The 17,294-nt window shown below is 41.5% G+C and overlaps 2 protein-coding genes across 2 annotated transcripts in view; both read left to right on the top strand.

The window, feature by feature from the left end:
- Nucleotides 1-10,050, top strand: part of LOC138643363 (piggyBac transposable element-derived protein 4-like) — a 189,463-nt gene extending 179,413 nt beyond the window's left edge. Inside the window, exons 2-3 of the mRNA XM_069732284.1 lie at nt 8,694-8,782; nt 10,029-10,050. Of these exons, the coding sequence (XP_069588385.1) occupies nt 8,694-8,782; nt 10,029-10,050 (111 nt within the window). The remainder of the gene's footprint in view (nt 1-8,693; nt 8,783-10,028) is intronic.
- The window catches only part of LOC138642454 (cadherin-9-like), a 320,418-nt gene that overhangs the window by 15,209 nt on the left and 287,915 nt on the right, over nt 1-17,294 (top strand). Inside the window, exon 2 of the mRNA XM_069730609.1 lies at nt 14,446-14,729. Coding sequence (XP_069586710.1) covers nt 14,505-14,729 — 225 coding nt within the window. The 5' untranslated portion in view covers nt 14,446-14,504. The remainder of the gene's footprint in view (nt 1-14,445; nt 14,730-17,294) is intronic.

The following is a 17,294-nucleotide window of genomic DNA, read 5'->3' as shown; positions in this document are numbered from 1 at the left end:
CCTCCACTGACCACACCACTGCTGTCCGTGTACCCCTGGAACCAATTTAAAATTGCCTACAGCCATGTGTTATTATTTTAGGCCTTCGATGCCTGTCTGCGGTCCATTCTTTCAACTACTACTACACTGACCAGGGCACTGCTGGCCGTGTACCCCTGGAACCAACATCAGAAAATATAAAAATAAGTATTTTGCTTATAAAAAAGAAAATACTGGTGAGATATCAAATGCAGACATTTTAACATTAAAAACAAACACACAACTCTAATCTGGTACAGTACTAAAAATGGCCACCAGCTACAATTACTTTCTCCTGCAAGTAGTTAACTGAAAGTTTTTTTAAATTGAAAACACACATATGGCATCCACCGAGTGTTGTCCTGTCGCGTCTTCTTTATATTATTGCCGAGAAGATGCAAAATAATGAAAATAATAAAATCATTAATTACCAAAATAATAGAGAAAGTCAACACCACATTGCAAATAAACATTCATTCCAAATAAAGAAGCAGGGCGCGTCCGAGGGTGAGTATATACCTAATAAGAATATAATCACCCTCGGACGCGCAATGCTTATTTCCAACAGCCTTCCTTCCTAAGAATCAGCCCTTCCGTCGTGTAGAGAGACGTTGTGTTACACTCCAAGGTGTTCCCCAGGTTGCCTTTCCTGAGCTTCGATCTTCCGGCTCTCGTTTAGTAGTTCTTGGAAACTACTCTGCATTAGGCCTTCAAATTGGGTATGGGGTGTAGAGAGATGGTGTGTTCCACTCCAAGGTGTTCCCCAGGTTGCCTTTCCTGAGCTTCGATCTTCCGGCTCTCGTTTAGTAGTTGTTGGAAACTACGCTGCATTAGGCCTTCAAATTGGGTATGGGGTGTAGCGAGAGGGTGTGTTACACTCCAAGGTGTTCCCCAGGTTGCCTTTCCTGAGCTTCGATATTCCGGCTCTCGTTTAGTAGTTGTCGGAAACTACGCTGCATTAGGCCTACAAATTGGGTATGGGGTGTAGAGAGAGGGTGTGTTACACTCCAAGGTGTTCCCCAGGTTGCCTTTCCTGAGCTTCGATCTTCATGCTCTCGTTTAGTAGTTGTCGGAAACTACGCTGCATTAGGCCTACAAATTGGGTATGGGGTGTAGCGAGAGGGTGTGTTACACTCCAAGGTGTTCCCCAGGTTGCCTTTCCTGAGCTTCGATATTCCGGCTCTCGTTTAGTAGTTGTCGGAAACTACGCTGCATTAGGCCTACAAATTGGGTATGGGGTGTAGAGAGAGGGTGTGTTACACTCCAAGGTGTTCCCCAGGTTGCCTTTCCTGAGCTTCGATCTTCATGCTCTCGTTTAGTAGTTGTCGGAAACTACGCTGCATTAGGCCTACAAATTGGGTATGGGGTGTAGAGAGAGGGTTTGTTACACTCCAAGGTGTTCCCCAGGTTGCCTTTCCTGAGCTTCGATCTTCCGGCTCTCGTTTAGTAGTTGTTGGAAACTACGCTGCATTAGGCCTTCAAATTGGGTATGGGGTGTAGCGAGAGGGTGTGTTACACTCCAAGGTGTTCCCCAGGTTGCCTTTCCTGAGCTTCGATCTTCCGGCTCTCGTTTAGTAGTTCTTGGAAACTACACTGCATTAGGCCTTCAAATTGGGTATGGGGTGTAGAGAGAGGGTGTGTTACACTCTAAGGTGTTCCCCAGGTTTCCTTGCCATTGCTTCGGTCTTCCGACTCTCGTTTAGTAGTTGTAGAAAAGTACACTGCATTAGGCCATACAAAATGGGTATGGGGTGGAGAGAGATGGTGTGTTACACTCCAAGGTGTTCCCCAGGTTGCCTTTCCTGAGCTTCTATCTTCAGGCTCTCATTAAATTGTGGTTAAATGGAACAACTGCATTTGGCGTACTAGTTGGTTTGGGGCCTACTATCGGTGTCTGCCACTCCTTGCTGTTCTCCTCCACTGAACAAAGCTGTGCCGCCTGTTTACTACGGTTGCCAATTTTGAACTGCATTTCGACTACTTACTGATTTGGCCCTACTCTCTGTGTCAGCCTCTCATTCCAGTTGTCCTCCACTGCAATGCCCCCTGGTTATTCCTGTGTTACCAATTTTGAACTGCATTTAGCCCACTTTCTTCTTTGGGCCTATATCTGTGTTTCCACTTCATCGTGCCCATTGCCCAGCCAGTGATAGATGAGTCTGCTGGTACATTGACCCATAACGCAACATTCCCCGTGCACGCTACACAACAACATTGTGACCCTGCTGAAAGTCAGGTTGCTCTTCCCGCATACCATACCACCTTACACGGGGACAAAGAGGAAGGTGCAGATGAAAGTGCAGGTTCCTTCATCAGGTGGGGGGAGGAATACTAGTTGGCGACGTCACTGGCACAGGGCCTCTCATAGTACGCAAAAGTGTTGCTGCCGGTGGGAGGCGCCCCCGCCGTGCAAACACACCGCTGTACTTTGAGGGGCCCTGTGCCAGTGCCAATGCCAACGAGTGGGCCCCCCCTGCTTGCTCAGGTTCACAGCACTTGCAAAGTTGAAATACTTACCTCTCCCTGCTCCACTGCCGTGACGTGGTCCAGATTTCCTGGGCCCACTAATTACTTGAACCAGCCCTACCCCCCACAACTTTAGCCAAATGACCCCCAATTTCAAATGCCTTCCAATTATTATAAGGTAAATTACGCTTGACAAGCTTCATTAAGAAGAATGGATGGTTTTGACATTAAAATGGCCACTCTAGGTGTTTTCCTGGCCCGCACTCACTGCCGACTATGCTGCCCCATTGACTTGCATTGGGTTTCGTGTTTCGGTCGATCCCGACTTTACGTCATAATCGGCCGATTTCACTCGACCCGACTTTGGACATAGTCGGGTTTCGCAAAACCCGGCTCGACTCTAAAAAGGTCAAGGTCGCTCAACTCTAATTATGGCTATTTTTACATTCATGGAAGTACTGATTCTTGCTGGTTGAGGTTGTATGCTGAGCTCCTTCATATGTGCTGCACTGAGCATTTATTAGGTATTGTACTAATACAGAGAATATAATAAGGACTGCACGTATTTTCAGGAGATATTACCAGCACAGTTCACATTCATTTTTTCTTGACTCTGGCTCCCTAACACTGCAGGATCAGCCCTACTTATTATTCTTCCATCTCTTAATCTCTAACCTGCATAAACATTTTTAGCTGTTTTCCTCTCCTCATTTTTGGAGGCTTTTTTGCCCTGTAATTTTAATTGCTTTTATATGCTGTTATTTAATAAAAATGATTGTTTTATGCCTAGTTGAAATCACTTCTTATTGAATGGGCTTTACCCCACTCGACAGTATTGTCGCTACTGGGGGGGGCAGAGGGGGCGATCACCCAGGGCCCCACGCTCTGAGGGGGCCCACCCGGAGCTACGGTAGTGTAACTGTATCGGCGATACATTCTGTTACATTCTGTGGCAGAGCAGGGAGAATCGATCTCTATGCGCTGCCACCTGGCCGCTATAGGCCACTGTGCAAGCGGGGGGCCCCGATGCCAGCAGTGGGCCCCCCACCATTCATCGGAAGCACTACGCTCCTTCTTCCATCATCCCCATCTCAGCATCTGATGTCACCAACACAGAGACTGAAAGGGGTCGCGATGATGTCACAAGCCGATGCCTGCTGTCAGAAGATGAGTGGGCGCTCAAAGCTGTGGAGGAAGGGAGGAGCGTATTATTTATTTTTTATGGGTGCTGCCTTATACTACAGGTGCTGCTTTATACTACAGGATCTGCCTATAGGGATGCTACCTTATACTACAGGGTCTGCCTATAGTAGTGCTGCCTTATATTACAGGGTCTGCCTATAGGGGTGCTGCCTTATATTACAGGATCTGCCTATAGGGGTGCTGCCTTATATTACAGGGTCTGCCTATAGGGGTGCTGCCTTATACTACAGGGTCTGCCTAGAGTGGTGCTGCCTTATATTACAGGGTCTACCTATAGGGGTGCTATCTTACACTACAGGGTCTGCCTATAGGGATGCTGTCTTATACTACATGGTTTGCCTATAGGGGTGCTGTCTTATACTACAGGATCTGCCTATGGTGGTGCTGCCTTATATTACAGGGTCTGCCTATGGGGGTGCTGTCTTATGCTACAGGGTCTGCCCATAGGGGTGTTGCCTTAAACTACAGGGACTGCCTATAGTGGTGTTGCCTTATATTACAGGGTCTGCCTATACGGGTTCTACCTTGTATTACAGAGTCTGCCTATAGGGGTGCTGCCTTATATTACATGGTCTGCTTATAGGGGTGCTGCCTTATACTATAGGGTCTGCCTAGAGAAGTGCTGCCTTATATTATAGGGTCTGCCTTTAGGGGTGCTGTCTTTTACTACAAGATCAGCCTATGGGGGTGCTGCATTATATTACAGGGTCTGCTATGGGGGGTGCTGTCCTATACTACAGGCTCTGCCTAGGGGGGTGCTGCTTATATTACAGGGTCTGCCTATAGGGGCACTGTCTTATACTAAGATCTGCTACCACTGATACATATCCTAAATTAAACACCGGGATATAATCCCATATTTATAAGGAGAATACAAAAATTACCAGGACACTCCAAAATAGTCAATCCTACAAAAACCAAGGAGTAAGAAAGACCCATATGCAAGTATAAGACATTAAACAGTAAGTTTATTAAACATATAAGTCACGTAAATACAAATCAGCAACACAAGGTACAGGGATGATGCGTATACAAAAGACACTAACACTGTAATAACACCAAAGGCATAGCAGGCGGATAACCTATAACCGGATATAGTACAACATACATCCCTAAAGTGCTTAGTGCAAAATAAGGTGCCAAGATGCATGAGGCTATATTCCTTCAAAATATAGTGATCATAACGTGTACTCAATCCTATATAGGGTTATCAAGGAAAGTATATAGATAGAAGTAGGTACACCGCCAATCTTACCCATATACATGTGCCAGTGCGTGTCGCCAGCAGCCCCGACGCGCGTTTCGCATTGGGCTTCCTCGGGGGGCTGTGAATATGTGTGTATCTGAGTGTCTATTTATCTAGAGGGAACACCTGAAAGCAATAATCAGCGCCGTCATTGGCGCATGCGCAGTGTCATGCAGGCCAGTATGCTAAGCATCAGATCCGGCGCTTCCTGTAATATCCAGAAAAGATATCTGTTTACAGCTATCTTAAAAACTATACCCCGCCATTTTAGGCTGTACCACGAATGTAACCCTAAAGATCTGAAGATCTTTGGTATTGATCATGTGAGAGGTGGGATTAGAGGGGGAGATTTGAAGCGCACTTTAGCGCAATTGGAGTGTCGTTGGATAACTATTTTAGGCACCGTGTCCCCATCAGGGTTGAATGAGCAACTTAGTTTTGCATCTTTCCTGTAATTGATGGGGTTCAGATTTAGGTCTCTTACTGTTTCTGGATTTTAATTGTGTGTTTTTAATTTTCTTTCTTTTAGTATTGTCGTTGTATTGCCATATTCTTATCATCTATCTTTTGAGCGTTTATGGACTGTGCTGGACATCATGATGCATCATTAGCGGGACATCGTACGAGAACCTTTCCATATGCTGTACTGGAATGAAATTGGACAAACACCAACGTGTTTACTATTTTTTTTTTGTTATTAGTTTATTTCACTGTTTTTAGTGTTTTCTTAGCGTGCTTTTTGTGTTGTTTTCACCTTTTTTCTGGTGTGCGTTATTAGCGTACATTGACACATCGTTGTTACATATTAGCGTAATTGTTATGTATGAGGAACTTGTTTCCCCTATACATTTTCCTATACACTAGTTTTTATTATGCCAATTTCTCAGTAAGTTGGTATTATTATGCTTGTTCATGGGGCTAGATCAGTGGTCCCCAACTCCAGGCCTCGAGGGCCGCCAACAGTGCAGGTTTTCAGGATTTCCTTAGTATTGCACAGGGGTTGGAATTATCACCTGTGCAGATGATCACATTACCACCGATGCAATACTAAAGAAATCCTGAAAACCTGCACTGTTGGCGGCCCTCGAGGCCTGGAGTTGGGGACCCCTGGGCTAGATCATTAGGCTCCTTTCCCTTTTTGGGTCTTTTTAATCTACACTTTTGACACTTTTTGGCTTTCACTTTTTTAATATTATGTTAGTGAAGGATTATGGGTAGATGCAAATGACATTCCATATATATATTTTTATAGCTGCACTTACTCTATATAACGTCATTGGTTCTGCCCTTCTCCAACATGGCGGCAGTGACACGCGCGCATGCGCAGTGCGGCGGACTTCGGCGTGCAGTTCCCCCGACCCTAAGGATGTTATGGGATAGGCTACGGTCGTACATTTTACGAGTTCTTAGAACATATTATCACATAGGGACTGCAGCCTGATGATATTGACATTCTATTTACATATTTCTTTTGCTGCATTTTACCTTTGCTTCGGCGCTTGCTCTGCCCTTCTCCAATATGGTGGTTCCAGGCATGCGCGCATGCGCGGTGCGGCAGAGTCCGGTAAGCATCTCGTTCCGGCCTCCAGTATGTGACGCGGCGAGCTTTAGACGTCACGAGGGATTTCCCTCTACCCGCCCTGTCACAGGAAGCGCCGGATCTGATGCTTAGCATACTGGCCTGCATGACGCTGCACATGCGCCAATGACGGCGCTGATTATTGCTTCCAGGTGTTCCCTCTAGATAAATAAACGCTCAGATACACACATATTCACAGCCCCCCAGGGAGCCCAACGCGAAACGCGCGTCGGGGCTGCTGGCGACACGCACTGGCACATGTATATGGGTAAGATTGGCGGTGTACCTACTTCTATCTATTTACTTTCCTTGATAACCCTATATAGGATTGAGTACACGTTATGATCACTATATTTTGAAGGAATATAGCCTCATGCATCTTGGCAACTTATTTTGCACTAAGCACTTTAGGGATGTATGTTGTACTATATCCGGTTATAGGTTATCCGCCTGCTATGCCTTTGGTGTTATTACAGTGTTAGTGTCTTTTGTATACGTATCATCCCTGTACCTTGTGTTGCTGATTTGTATGTATGTGACTTATATGTTTAATAAACTTACTGTTTAATGTCTTATACTTGCATATGGGACTTTCTTACTTCTTGGTTTTTGTAGGATTGGCACTGTCTTATACTACAGGGTCTGCCTATAGGGGTGCTGCCTTATACTACAGGGTCTGCCTAAAGTGGTGCTGCCTTATACTACAGGGTCTGCCTAAAGTGGTGCTGCCTTATATTACAGGGTCTGCCTATAGGGGTGCTGTCTTACCCTACAGGGTCTGCCTATAGGGGAGCTTTCTTATACTACAGGATCTGCCTATGGGCGTGCTGCCTTACATTAGAGGGTCTGCCTATGGGGGGTGCTGTCTTATACTTCAGGGTCTGCCCATAGGGGTGCTGCCTTATACTACAGGGTCTGCCTATAGGGGTGCTGCTTTATAATAGAGGGTCTGCCTATAGGGGTGCTGCCTTATACTACAGGGTCTGCCTAGAATGATGCTGCCTTATTTTACATGGTCTGCCTCTAGGGGTGCTGTCTTATACTACAGGGTCTGCCTATAGGGGTGCTGTCTTTTTCTACAGGATCTACTTATGGTGGTGATGCCTTATATTACAGGGTCTGCCTATAGGGGTGCTGTCTTATACTATAGGGTCTGCCTATGGGGGTGCTGCCTTATATTACAGGGTCTGCCTATAGGAGTACTATCTTATACTACAGGGTCTGCCTATAGGGGTGCTGCCTTATATTGCAGGGTCTGCTTATAGGAGTACTGTCTTATACTACAGGGTCTGCCTATAGGGGTGCTGTCTTATACTACAGGGTCTGCCTATGGGGGTGCTGCTTCATACTACAGGGTCTGCCTATGGGGTACTGCCTGATACTACAGAGTTGGCCTATGGGGTGCTGCTTTATACTACATGGTCTGCCTATGGGATGCTGCCTTGTGCTATAGAGTCTGCCTATGGGGGATGCATTATACAGTATACAGTTTGCCTATGGGGGCTGCCTTGAGCTATAGAGTCTGCATATGGGGGGTGCATTATACAATATATAGTAGGCCTATGGGGAGTGCATTATACTATATGGAGGCTTATGGGGGAGTGCATCACACTACATTTAGGACTGTCTAGTGCATTATACTGTATGGAGGCTATCTAGGGGGCCAGCATACAGTGTGGAGATTACAGTGAGGGGACCACCGTACAGTGTGGGGATTACAGTGAAGGGGCCATCATACAGTGTTGGAGCCATGGTGTGGGTGGTACTATACAGTGAGGGGCATTGTAATGTATATAAGAGAGCATCATAATGTGTATAGGGGAGCTGTACAGGGGGAGACTCGGGACAATATTAAATGTAAAGTGGGCACTTATTGTTATAGGGGAACTCGGGTTACTGTGACTATTAAAGGTGCACACAGGACATTATTACTTTCTAAGGGGCAACATATGGGCACTGTTTTCTAGGGCACTTACACCCGGCATTACTATATTATAGAGGGTTGCTTTAGAATTTAGAGGGCACAGAGAACCACACAGCAGGTGCAGTAATAGGAACACATACGGCAGCAGGGGCTCAGTATTGGGGTATCAGCAGGATGAGGGGTTTGTGCAGGTTGGGAATAGATAGTAATGGCTGGAATATGAGAAGTGAAGCGTGTCTTTGTTGTATTCTCTGCAGACGAGTCCTGGCTGGAAGAAGTTGTGTCAGTGTGGGCCAGATGTAAAAGATGGGAAAATTGAACAATTCCATCAGAAAGAACATCAGAGGTAAGTCATTATCTGCAACTGTGCTGTGATCTCTTATATGTTCTGTAGGGCTGGTATCTACCACTGACCATATGGCGGTAATATCCATGTTGGTCTTTATATAGAGATTATCTTCAGTAACAGAGCGGTCATCTGCTGAGGTTCTCCTCCACTATTAAGGTGCGTCACCAAGTTGTAATCAAGGTTACCTGGTTATAGGCCCACTCAGAAGCTTCGCCCCCCTGAACCAAAACCCTAGCTACGTCTCTGCCACTCGATCATGTTAGCCCTTGGAAAAAAATATGACTCCTTTTAGTCTTTTCCACCATCTCCACTCAGTACTTTAGCCTCGGTTTCAGATATCACGACTCACATCATAATGTCACAATACACAATGCAATGTCTGAGAACCATTCAGCATTGTTTTTGAGTGAAGATGATGGAAGCGACATAAAAAACACATGGAGGACTAGGCACAGGACTGCAGCTATGGATTAAGGTGAGTGGCAAGATGAGCAAGCGATCCCAGAAAATAATAAGGAACATTCAATTGACATGGAATAGCTTCAATGCAAATCTAATTTCTTGACCGAAATTCTAGCAAACTGCTGAGACTGCATATAGACAGATTTGCTAATTGCATATGCTACATTGAAATATATAGATTTAATTTAACTGTGTTACTTCTATGCATACTCAGAAATTGCAGGTTCTTTGTTCACATTTTTTACATGAATAAAAGAAGGTAGGAAGCAGATGTACCCTGCTTCAATTAAATGCAGCCTCTGACAGTTGTAGGTAGTCAATATATTTTTGTTACCTCAATCATATTTAAGCATGTCTCGACCAAAATCTGATCCCAGGTCTCTTCTAAACATTCCCAAAGTTGGTGCAAATATGCCGGTTTTTCCTCAACTCTACCCACAAATGTTCGATTGGGTGAACCTCTGGGAACTGTGGAGGCCAAGCCAGTACCTCTACTTGATTGTCATTAAAACAATTTATTTACCAATCTTGATATACTCTTCAGGTCCTTGTCCTGCTGGAGCTCTATGTCATCCTTTTTATACGCATGGTACTCCAGTGTATGAAGTAACTTGCATCGTAGGACACTTGCATACAGCTCAGCAATGAGACCACATTCGATCCAGGTCAAGTATCCAACACCTTTGGCTGTGAAACAACCTCATATCAGGCTTCCTCCACCAAACTTGACAGTTTCTTCATTTTCTCGATCTATTAACTCCTTTTCCCTTTTTTCTTCCAGACCTATTTTTACCCATTCTTAATGATGTTTATTTCATCACTCGTTTCCAATATGCTACTGTTTATGTTCCGTACTTTTTTGCAAAGTCGAGCCAACGCTTCCTTTGATGACACTGAAGTTGAGGCTTCTTCACCTTTTTGCAGGCCATCTTTGCAGACTTTTGTAAAATGCGTCTCACAGTGCTTGCATGGATGTCTGTCATCTTGCTATTATAAAGCATATGATCCTCCTCCACTGCCATTTTTGTTGCACCAGAACTGATAGACCTTATGATAAGTTGACTTGTTGACTCCGATATTCTACGTTTTTCAGTTCCATAAACCCCAGATGGACTTTTACAAAAGATATCCGTGCTCTGGTACAAAGTTGTACACAGCAAGATAGTACAGTTCAAATGGCAAGTCAATACTTTGGTACGTATACTTCCAATACTGCGGCAGGTACTCATCCAACTCTCCAGCAGGTACACATCCAATACTCAGGCAGGTATATGTTCACCCACACACAGGTCTGTATGAGATCTCCCCAGATCCCACACTCTGGTAGTCTGTACACCCTAAAATTGTCCTTTTATTTTGTGGACCAAAAGCTGCTCAGCTCCTCAGCGGACTCCTCAGTCACTCCATACACAGAGAGACCCTTAGTTGTCACTCTCAGCTTCATCTCACATCTTGGCTAGTTACTCACAAGCTTACACAATGCCTATACTATCACTAGAATTAATCCATGAGGGAAGCAAAGATTGCCTGTGCCATGCCCTCCATGTGTAAAACACTTCTTATTGCCTCCTTGTGCACTGTCGCCGTGGCAGTGGTTACCGCACAGCGCCACTCCTTTAAAGACTTGAAATGGGAGTATATAAAAGAAATATGATGCTCAAATTTGAAATAATATGGGAGACTTGACTAAGCACTCTGGATTTATTCTATAGTGTTTTACACAGGAAGTGGATGGCACTGGCAATCTTCGCTTTCCTCATTAATTGATTCTAGGGATAGTACAGCCATCACATTGTCCCACTAAAGTGTTATTTTAAGTAGGTTTGGTATTATTCATGAATTTTTTTTCTGCACATGCAACAATTGAAATTTTTTTCCATGTTTACCTTTTCGTTATATATGCAGAGATATAGCAGAATATATACTATATTTAACCTAGTGCACAATGAACTACACCAAGGAATTATTATTCCCTGAGTTTTTGGTGAATATGAGTGTATCGTACTCAGTGTTTCTTTTTTTTAATCCTTTTGTTCTGTTCTTAAAAAAAAGGGGGGGGGAAAGTCAGCTCACCCATTTGGAGACAATTGCATGGATACCAGTAATGTCACATGGAAATATGTTCAGAAGGGAGGAACAATTCAGCATAGTGGACATCAATAAAATTTAAACTTTTATTAACAGAAAAGCATAAAATGGTAATCAAACGTCACAACCGCACCAAACGCATTTCGGATAGAAATCCTTATTCATTTTTTTCTGTCCTTGGTATATTTTTCAAAATGAAGTGTTTTTCTTTTTACTAAAAAAACTGATAAAAAACAGATTTTTTAATACAGTTTTTGCATTTTATGAAAATAATCAATATTGCATTTTCTCTTCTCTGGTTAACTTACTGAACTCTTCAGTGAATTTACGAGCTTATTTTAGTACAGCATATAAGCAAAATCAACAGTGAGTGTGAATTATGAAGCACAGTAAATGGCCATGCAGTTTTGTCAGCAAAATGATGCTACTTTATAGGATTTAATGGACCAATATATTAATCTAGCACTGTAATGGGTTGCATAAGCTTCTGAGACTACACATTTATTTGTATTAAATGTAAGGATTATTACAACTATCACTGCTGACATGTGTTAAAATAATAAAATGCTAAAAGGCAAAAAAAGTCACATCCTAGTGTACAGTTTGCTCAATGAAATCCTACTTGTTATTTGTAGTATATTTGTGATTCTCATTTTAATAACCAACATCAGGAAAGGTATGTTGCATAATGTATCCCATATTAAAGAGATATTCTAGTAGAGAACATAACATTATTAATGTCATTCTCTAATACATCCCATTTTAGAATATTCGACCTCTAACTTGATTTTAAAATATAATCTAGTTTCTGCTTTCTTCATTGTTTAAAATGATTCTGGGTGATAGCTCTGGGAACTGTATGATTTGCGTCCATGAGGACTAGCGCAGGCTTCACAAATGAAAGTTTAGCCATGCTACATCCGACAAATACTGGTTATACCACTCATTCCAAATTGTGAGTAGCCTATGAAAAAGCCTGTAGTTCGGGCAGATGATGTCACAGATAGCATTGGTTGTCCACCTTACCATAGGTTTGCAGTGACATCTGGTTAGTATTCGAATAGGAATAAGGATAAGAGGTTACTGTGGTTGCAGTCACCAATGTAGTTTGGAGTTGTTATGGTGCAAAATATATACCTTGTCTAGGTGATAAATCCAGGACTAAATGATGCATTCTAGTTGAGGGCTTTATTACGGATTTATGTTGGTCTCCAAAAGCGTTAGGAATTCTCTGGGACAAATACTGTATATTGATGACCTATTCGAATAATACAATATGAAATTGGTGAAGGTTTGACACCCTTCCTCGGTGATCTGATTTCCACACCAGCCAGACCTAAGCAATGCGCCAAAGCTCTATAATTAGTGACTCTTGTGAGTACAATAGTTTATCTCACTTATATTTTTATCAATGATTTTCAAAAACACAGCATTTTCCAGAAAATATACCATTTGTAAAATTACAAAATACCTTGATTCATTATTTCCTAGGGGATCTTAAATATACAATACCAAGAAAGACATGTAATTGAGTACAAAACCATAACATACATCATTTACCTCTGCGAACACCATCATTAAAATGATATACTGTAGCTTCATTACATTGCACAGATCAAGGCCTTCTTACAAATGATGACAAAGCAAGGAGAAGCACAATAATGCTACAAGGAAAGCTTCGTAATCATTTTGCTACAACCGAGCTAAAATCCATTAGAATGAAGGTAACTGACATGTTTCAGAAAAATATGCGTTAATTTTTATATAAAGTGTTACCCTAGATAAAAAAATTAAAAGGCACCACATTTTATAATATTGTATTAACAACACCGTCAGATTCCACAGACAGTGAGCAGAGAGCTACACGGCTGGTATTACAAGATCTAAGGAATATGCATACCCCAAAATATGCAAACTGTTTATATTCATCAATAGATAAAGTGATCAACCCCTTTCTGACTTGGTCATGTACAGTATGCCATGTGATTGACATAACTGTTGTATATTCATAAAAGCGAAAAGGGACACAGTGGCACTCAATTTCTCCCCTTTTTATCTGGTTCACACGCTTGAAACAAAGTTGCTTACCCATAATTTTGAAAAAGTGCAAACAATTTTTGTCTAATCCATTTTTGAGGTGTCGTGACCAATTTGCCTTTTTTTTGTTGTTTCATTATCTACAAAGGAAAGAAACGCGTGTAACACAAAATAATGCAATAAACACATTATGCCTAACTTGGGTAACATTTTTTTCAAGTAGTGGGGGAGGTTGAGTTTTGTGAGAGGATGAGTTTTGGTTTCCATTATGATTATTTTTCAGTACTTAGTAGTGGTGAGTGAGTATACTCATTGCTCGGGTTTTCCGGAATACGGTCAGGTGGTCTCCAAGTATTTTGGCGTGCTCGGAGATTTAGCTTTCATCGCCTCAGCTGCATGATTTGCAGCTGCTAGACAGGCTGAATACATGTGGGAATTCCCTAACAAACAGGCAACCCCCACATGTATTCAGCCTGTCTAGCAGTCACAAATCATGCAGCTGAGGTGACGAAAACTAAATCTCCGAGCACTAACAAATACTCACTTTTTGATTACTTTTGGTGGGTTAGGCAGATAACTAAAATCAGCTATTTCAGTGTTATTTTCAACTAACATCTAGCCAAGAACTCACTGTGATCAAAATGTATACTTCATGATTAGTATTTGTTTATTTTTATTATTATTTATATGAATTACTGAAGGGGTTAAAAACCTTTGCAATTGTTTTTCTACTGTACCTTATGTAATCTTTAAAAACAATGATTTCTCACTCATCTTAATTTCTTAAGATAATTGTCAAAGTTTCTAGATTTTACTATGTATTATTCTTAGTCATATAGTGGCTAAGTTTTAAGTTAATGCATATACAGAGAAAGGAAAAAAAACTTTAGTGGAAATGGACATGTGTACCAGAAATAATTTAGTTTGATAAAATTAGACTTTTAGTGTGCAGTATGTATAAAATTAAAGAGTATTTTTTAATTGTGTTATATGATGCAACATGTCAATGCATTTATAAAAGAAAATTTTATTTCATGCATATGTTCACATACTTTTTTTGTTGTTTTTTACAGAAGTCATTGAAAGCAAAATATTTGAAGAAAGAAATAAAAAAAGTGTTCAAAGGCAAATCATGAAGACATGTTACAATTTGTCTTTAATTTTGTGTACAAATTTGATATTTATGACACATACAACACCTGTGGATAGAACGAATTTGGAATATAATCACCGGAACAGACGTGGCGTAGCTCAAGATGGCATAAAAGTTTTGCAGCGTAGAAAACGAGGATGGATGTGGAACCAGTTTTTTTTACTTGAAGAATATACAGGTTCAGACACACAGTATGTTGGTAAGGTAAGTTTTAAAGGAGAATGTACATAGAAATGTATTTGCTGATTACTATAATAATAATATTATTACTATTATTTCTTCTAACAATCATTAATAATAACTTATTTGCTACAACTTACTGTAAGCTTAGGGCTGGATGGTGTTTTGCAAGGTTTTTAATGGTGTATACCTGCATTTTTATCTGCACCATTTTTTTAGGTAAATAATATTACATCCAGGTGTTACTACAAAGTAAATAGTAAAGCACTTCAACCCCTAATGACCAGGCCAAATTTTATAAATCTTTCCATTGTCACTATATGTGGTAATAACTCAGGAAATCTAAAACGGATCCCAGTGGATCTGATTTTTTATTGTGACATATTGCACTTCATGATATTGATACCATTTGTGCAATATGAATTCATTTGTGAAAATATTGCAATTTTAGCAAAAACAATTCTTGCGGTGAACTGCGGTGAACTCACTGAGCTCAGTGCTGGACCATGAGACTTCTTCTCACAGTGCTAGCGGTCACTGCAGTTCATCAGCTCAGCTCACACTGAAGTTAGCTGGGATTGCAGCATCAGTGACCTGCGGTAACTTTGATGACATCAATGCTAGTCACTGATGCTGTATTCGCAGCAGCTCATTCTCACGTGATTTCCAGCCTAGACGGTTGTATCCTAGCACCATCCAGGTTCAAAACCAATTATTGTAGACATGGATTACTGGGCGAGACAGTATGTTGGACAGGTGAGGCATATTGTCGTTTTTTATTTTTGTTTACTTACAGGAAAACAGGGCTTCAATGGAATGGGCATTGGGTGAGTATTTTTTGTTGCTTATTATTTTCTGTTTTTTAAAGGGGACCTGGGCTTCAATTGAATGGCGTTAGGTGAGTATAACTGTGTTTATTTGTAAAATGGTGTTCATTTTAATTTCAAATAAAGGTCTTTATTCTGCATGTTTTTTACTGACAATATGACTGTGGGGTTACTAATGGAGAGATGTCTTATAGACGCCTCTCCATTACTAACTGCTGGTCTTGATAGCACCTGAAAATGCAAAGTTTACATCAACCCTACAAATATGAACCCCACTTGCCACCGTCACAGGGTAAGTGGGAAGAGCCGGTCAAAATTGTCAGATTTGGTGCATCTAATAGATGCACCTTTTCTGGGGTGGCTTGGGGCTTCTGTTTTTAGGCTGGGGGGCAATATCCATGGCTCTTTACTGGCTTGAGAATACAAGCCCACAGCTATCTGCTTAAGCAAGGCTGGTTGTCAAAAATTGGGGTTCCTATGCTGTTTTTTTTTTTTTTTAATATTTATTTAAATAATTTTCAAAAATGAAGTGGGGACCCCTCTCTTCTAGATAACCAGTAATGATAAAGCTGATAGCTGAGTGTTGCAGCCTACAGCTCTCAGTTTTGCCATGCTGGTTATCAAAAATAGAAAGACTCATGTCAATTTTGAAAAAAAATGTATTTATTTATAGCCCAGGCACCGGCTAATGAATTCTTACATCGGCCATGCCTGCTCTAGCTCTTATTAGCCAACATCTTCTGACTGATGCAGCTCTCTGACTGGTGGTAATATTCTTACTGCCATTCAGAGATGCCAGTGTTTCTCGCACTGTCATGCAGATGACAGCGTGGGAAAAACCCAGTATTTGGGGTGAAAACAGTAACATGGACTTCCTGGAGATGATCAGTATGGACCCTGAAGTATTTGCTGTTTGGGTTCGCTCATCACTAGTTAAGATGTTAGAGAGGTTAAAAGTTTAGCAGCAATTATTACTTTTTTCACCAAATTTACAAAACCTGTTTCTTTAGGGACCTATTCAGATTTCCATGGACTTTGAGGGGTCTATATATTGGAAACTCTCCAGAATGTATGCCATTTCAAAAACCACTCTCCTGAAATACTTTAAATCTGTTGTTAGGAAATGTTTTAACCCTTCATGTGCTACACAGGAATTATTGCAAAGTGAAATGAAAAAAAAAATAACTTTCACCAATAAAATGTCTTTAGCCCCAATGTCTTCACTTTTGCAAGAGGTAACACAAAAATGAGGACCCCACTGTTTGTTACCCATTTTCTTTTGAGTGCAATGATACCCCACAGGTAGTTAAAAAGTTCAGTTTGGGCACATGACAGGGCTTGAAACAGCAAGAGCTCAATTTGAAGTTTGGAACACAAATTGGCTAACCCTATTTTGGAAACTACATGGCTCAAGGATTGTATCCAGTGGTATAGTAAGAATTTTAAACCCACAAATACTACAGAATTTGATAATGTTAGGTCAACATATTAAATATGTTATCATTAGCTCGGACCCCCACCCCGCATGTTTTTTGGCTGCTATCCAAAAAACAAGAGGAGATTGCCCTTGTATATCAGTCAATCCTCACATTTTTGGGGAGTATCTAACAGCCACAAAACATGTGAGATGGGAACTGAGTACGTCAGTCGAGCACCCGTGATACACAATGTGTACCCAAGCATGCCATGCAAACTCAAGGAGCGAGCACGTGTGCTCAACACTAGTCATCATATTGTCATCATTTTTTGTTAAAGTTTTGAA

This window comes from Ranitomeya imitator, chromosome 6 (assembly GCF_032444005.1).
Source record: "Ranitomeya imitator isolate aRanImi1 chromosome 6, aRanImi1.pri, whole genome shotgun sequence".
Classification (NCBI taxonomy): Eukaryota; Metazoa; Chordata; class Amphibia; order Anura; family Dendrobatidae; genus Ranitomeya; species Ranitomeya imitator.
Note: the sequence above shows the minus strand (reverse complement) of the source record. Positions and strands in the feature narration are given on the sequence as shown.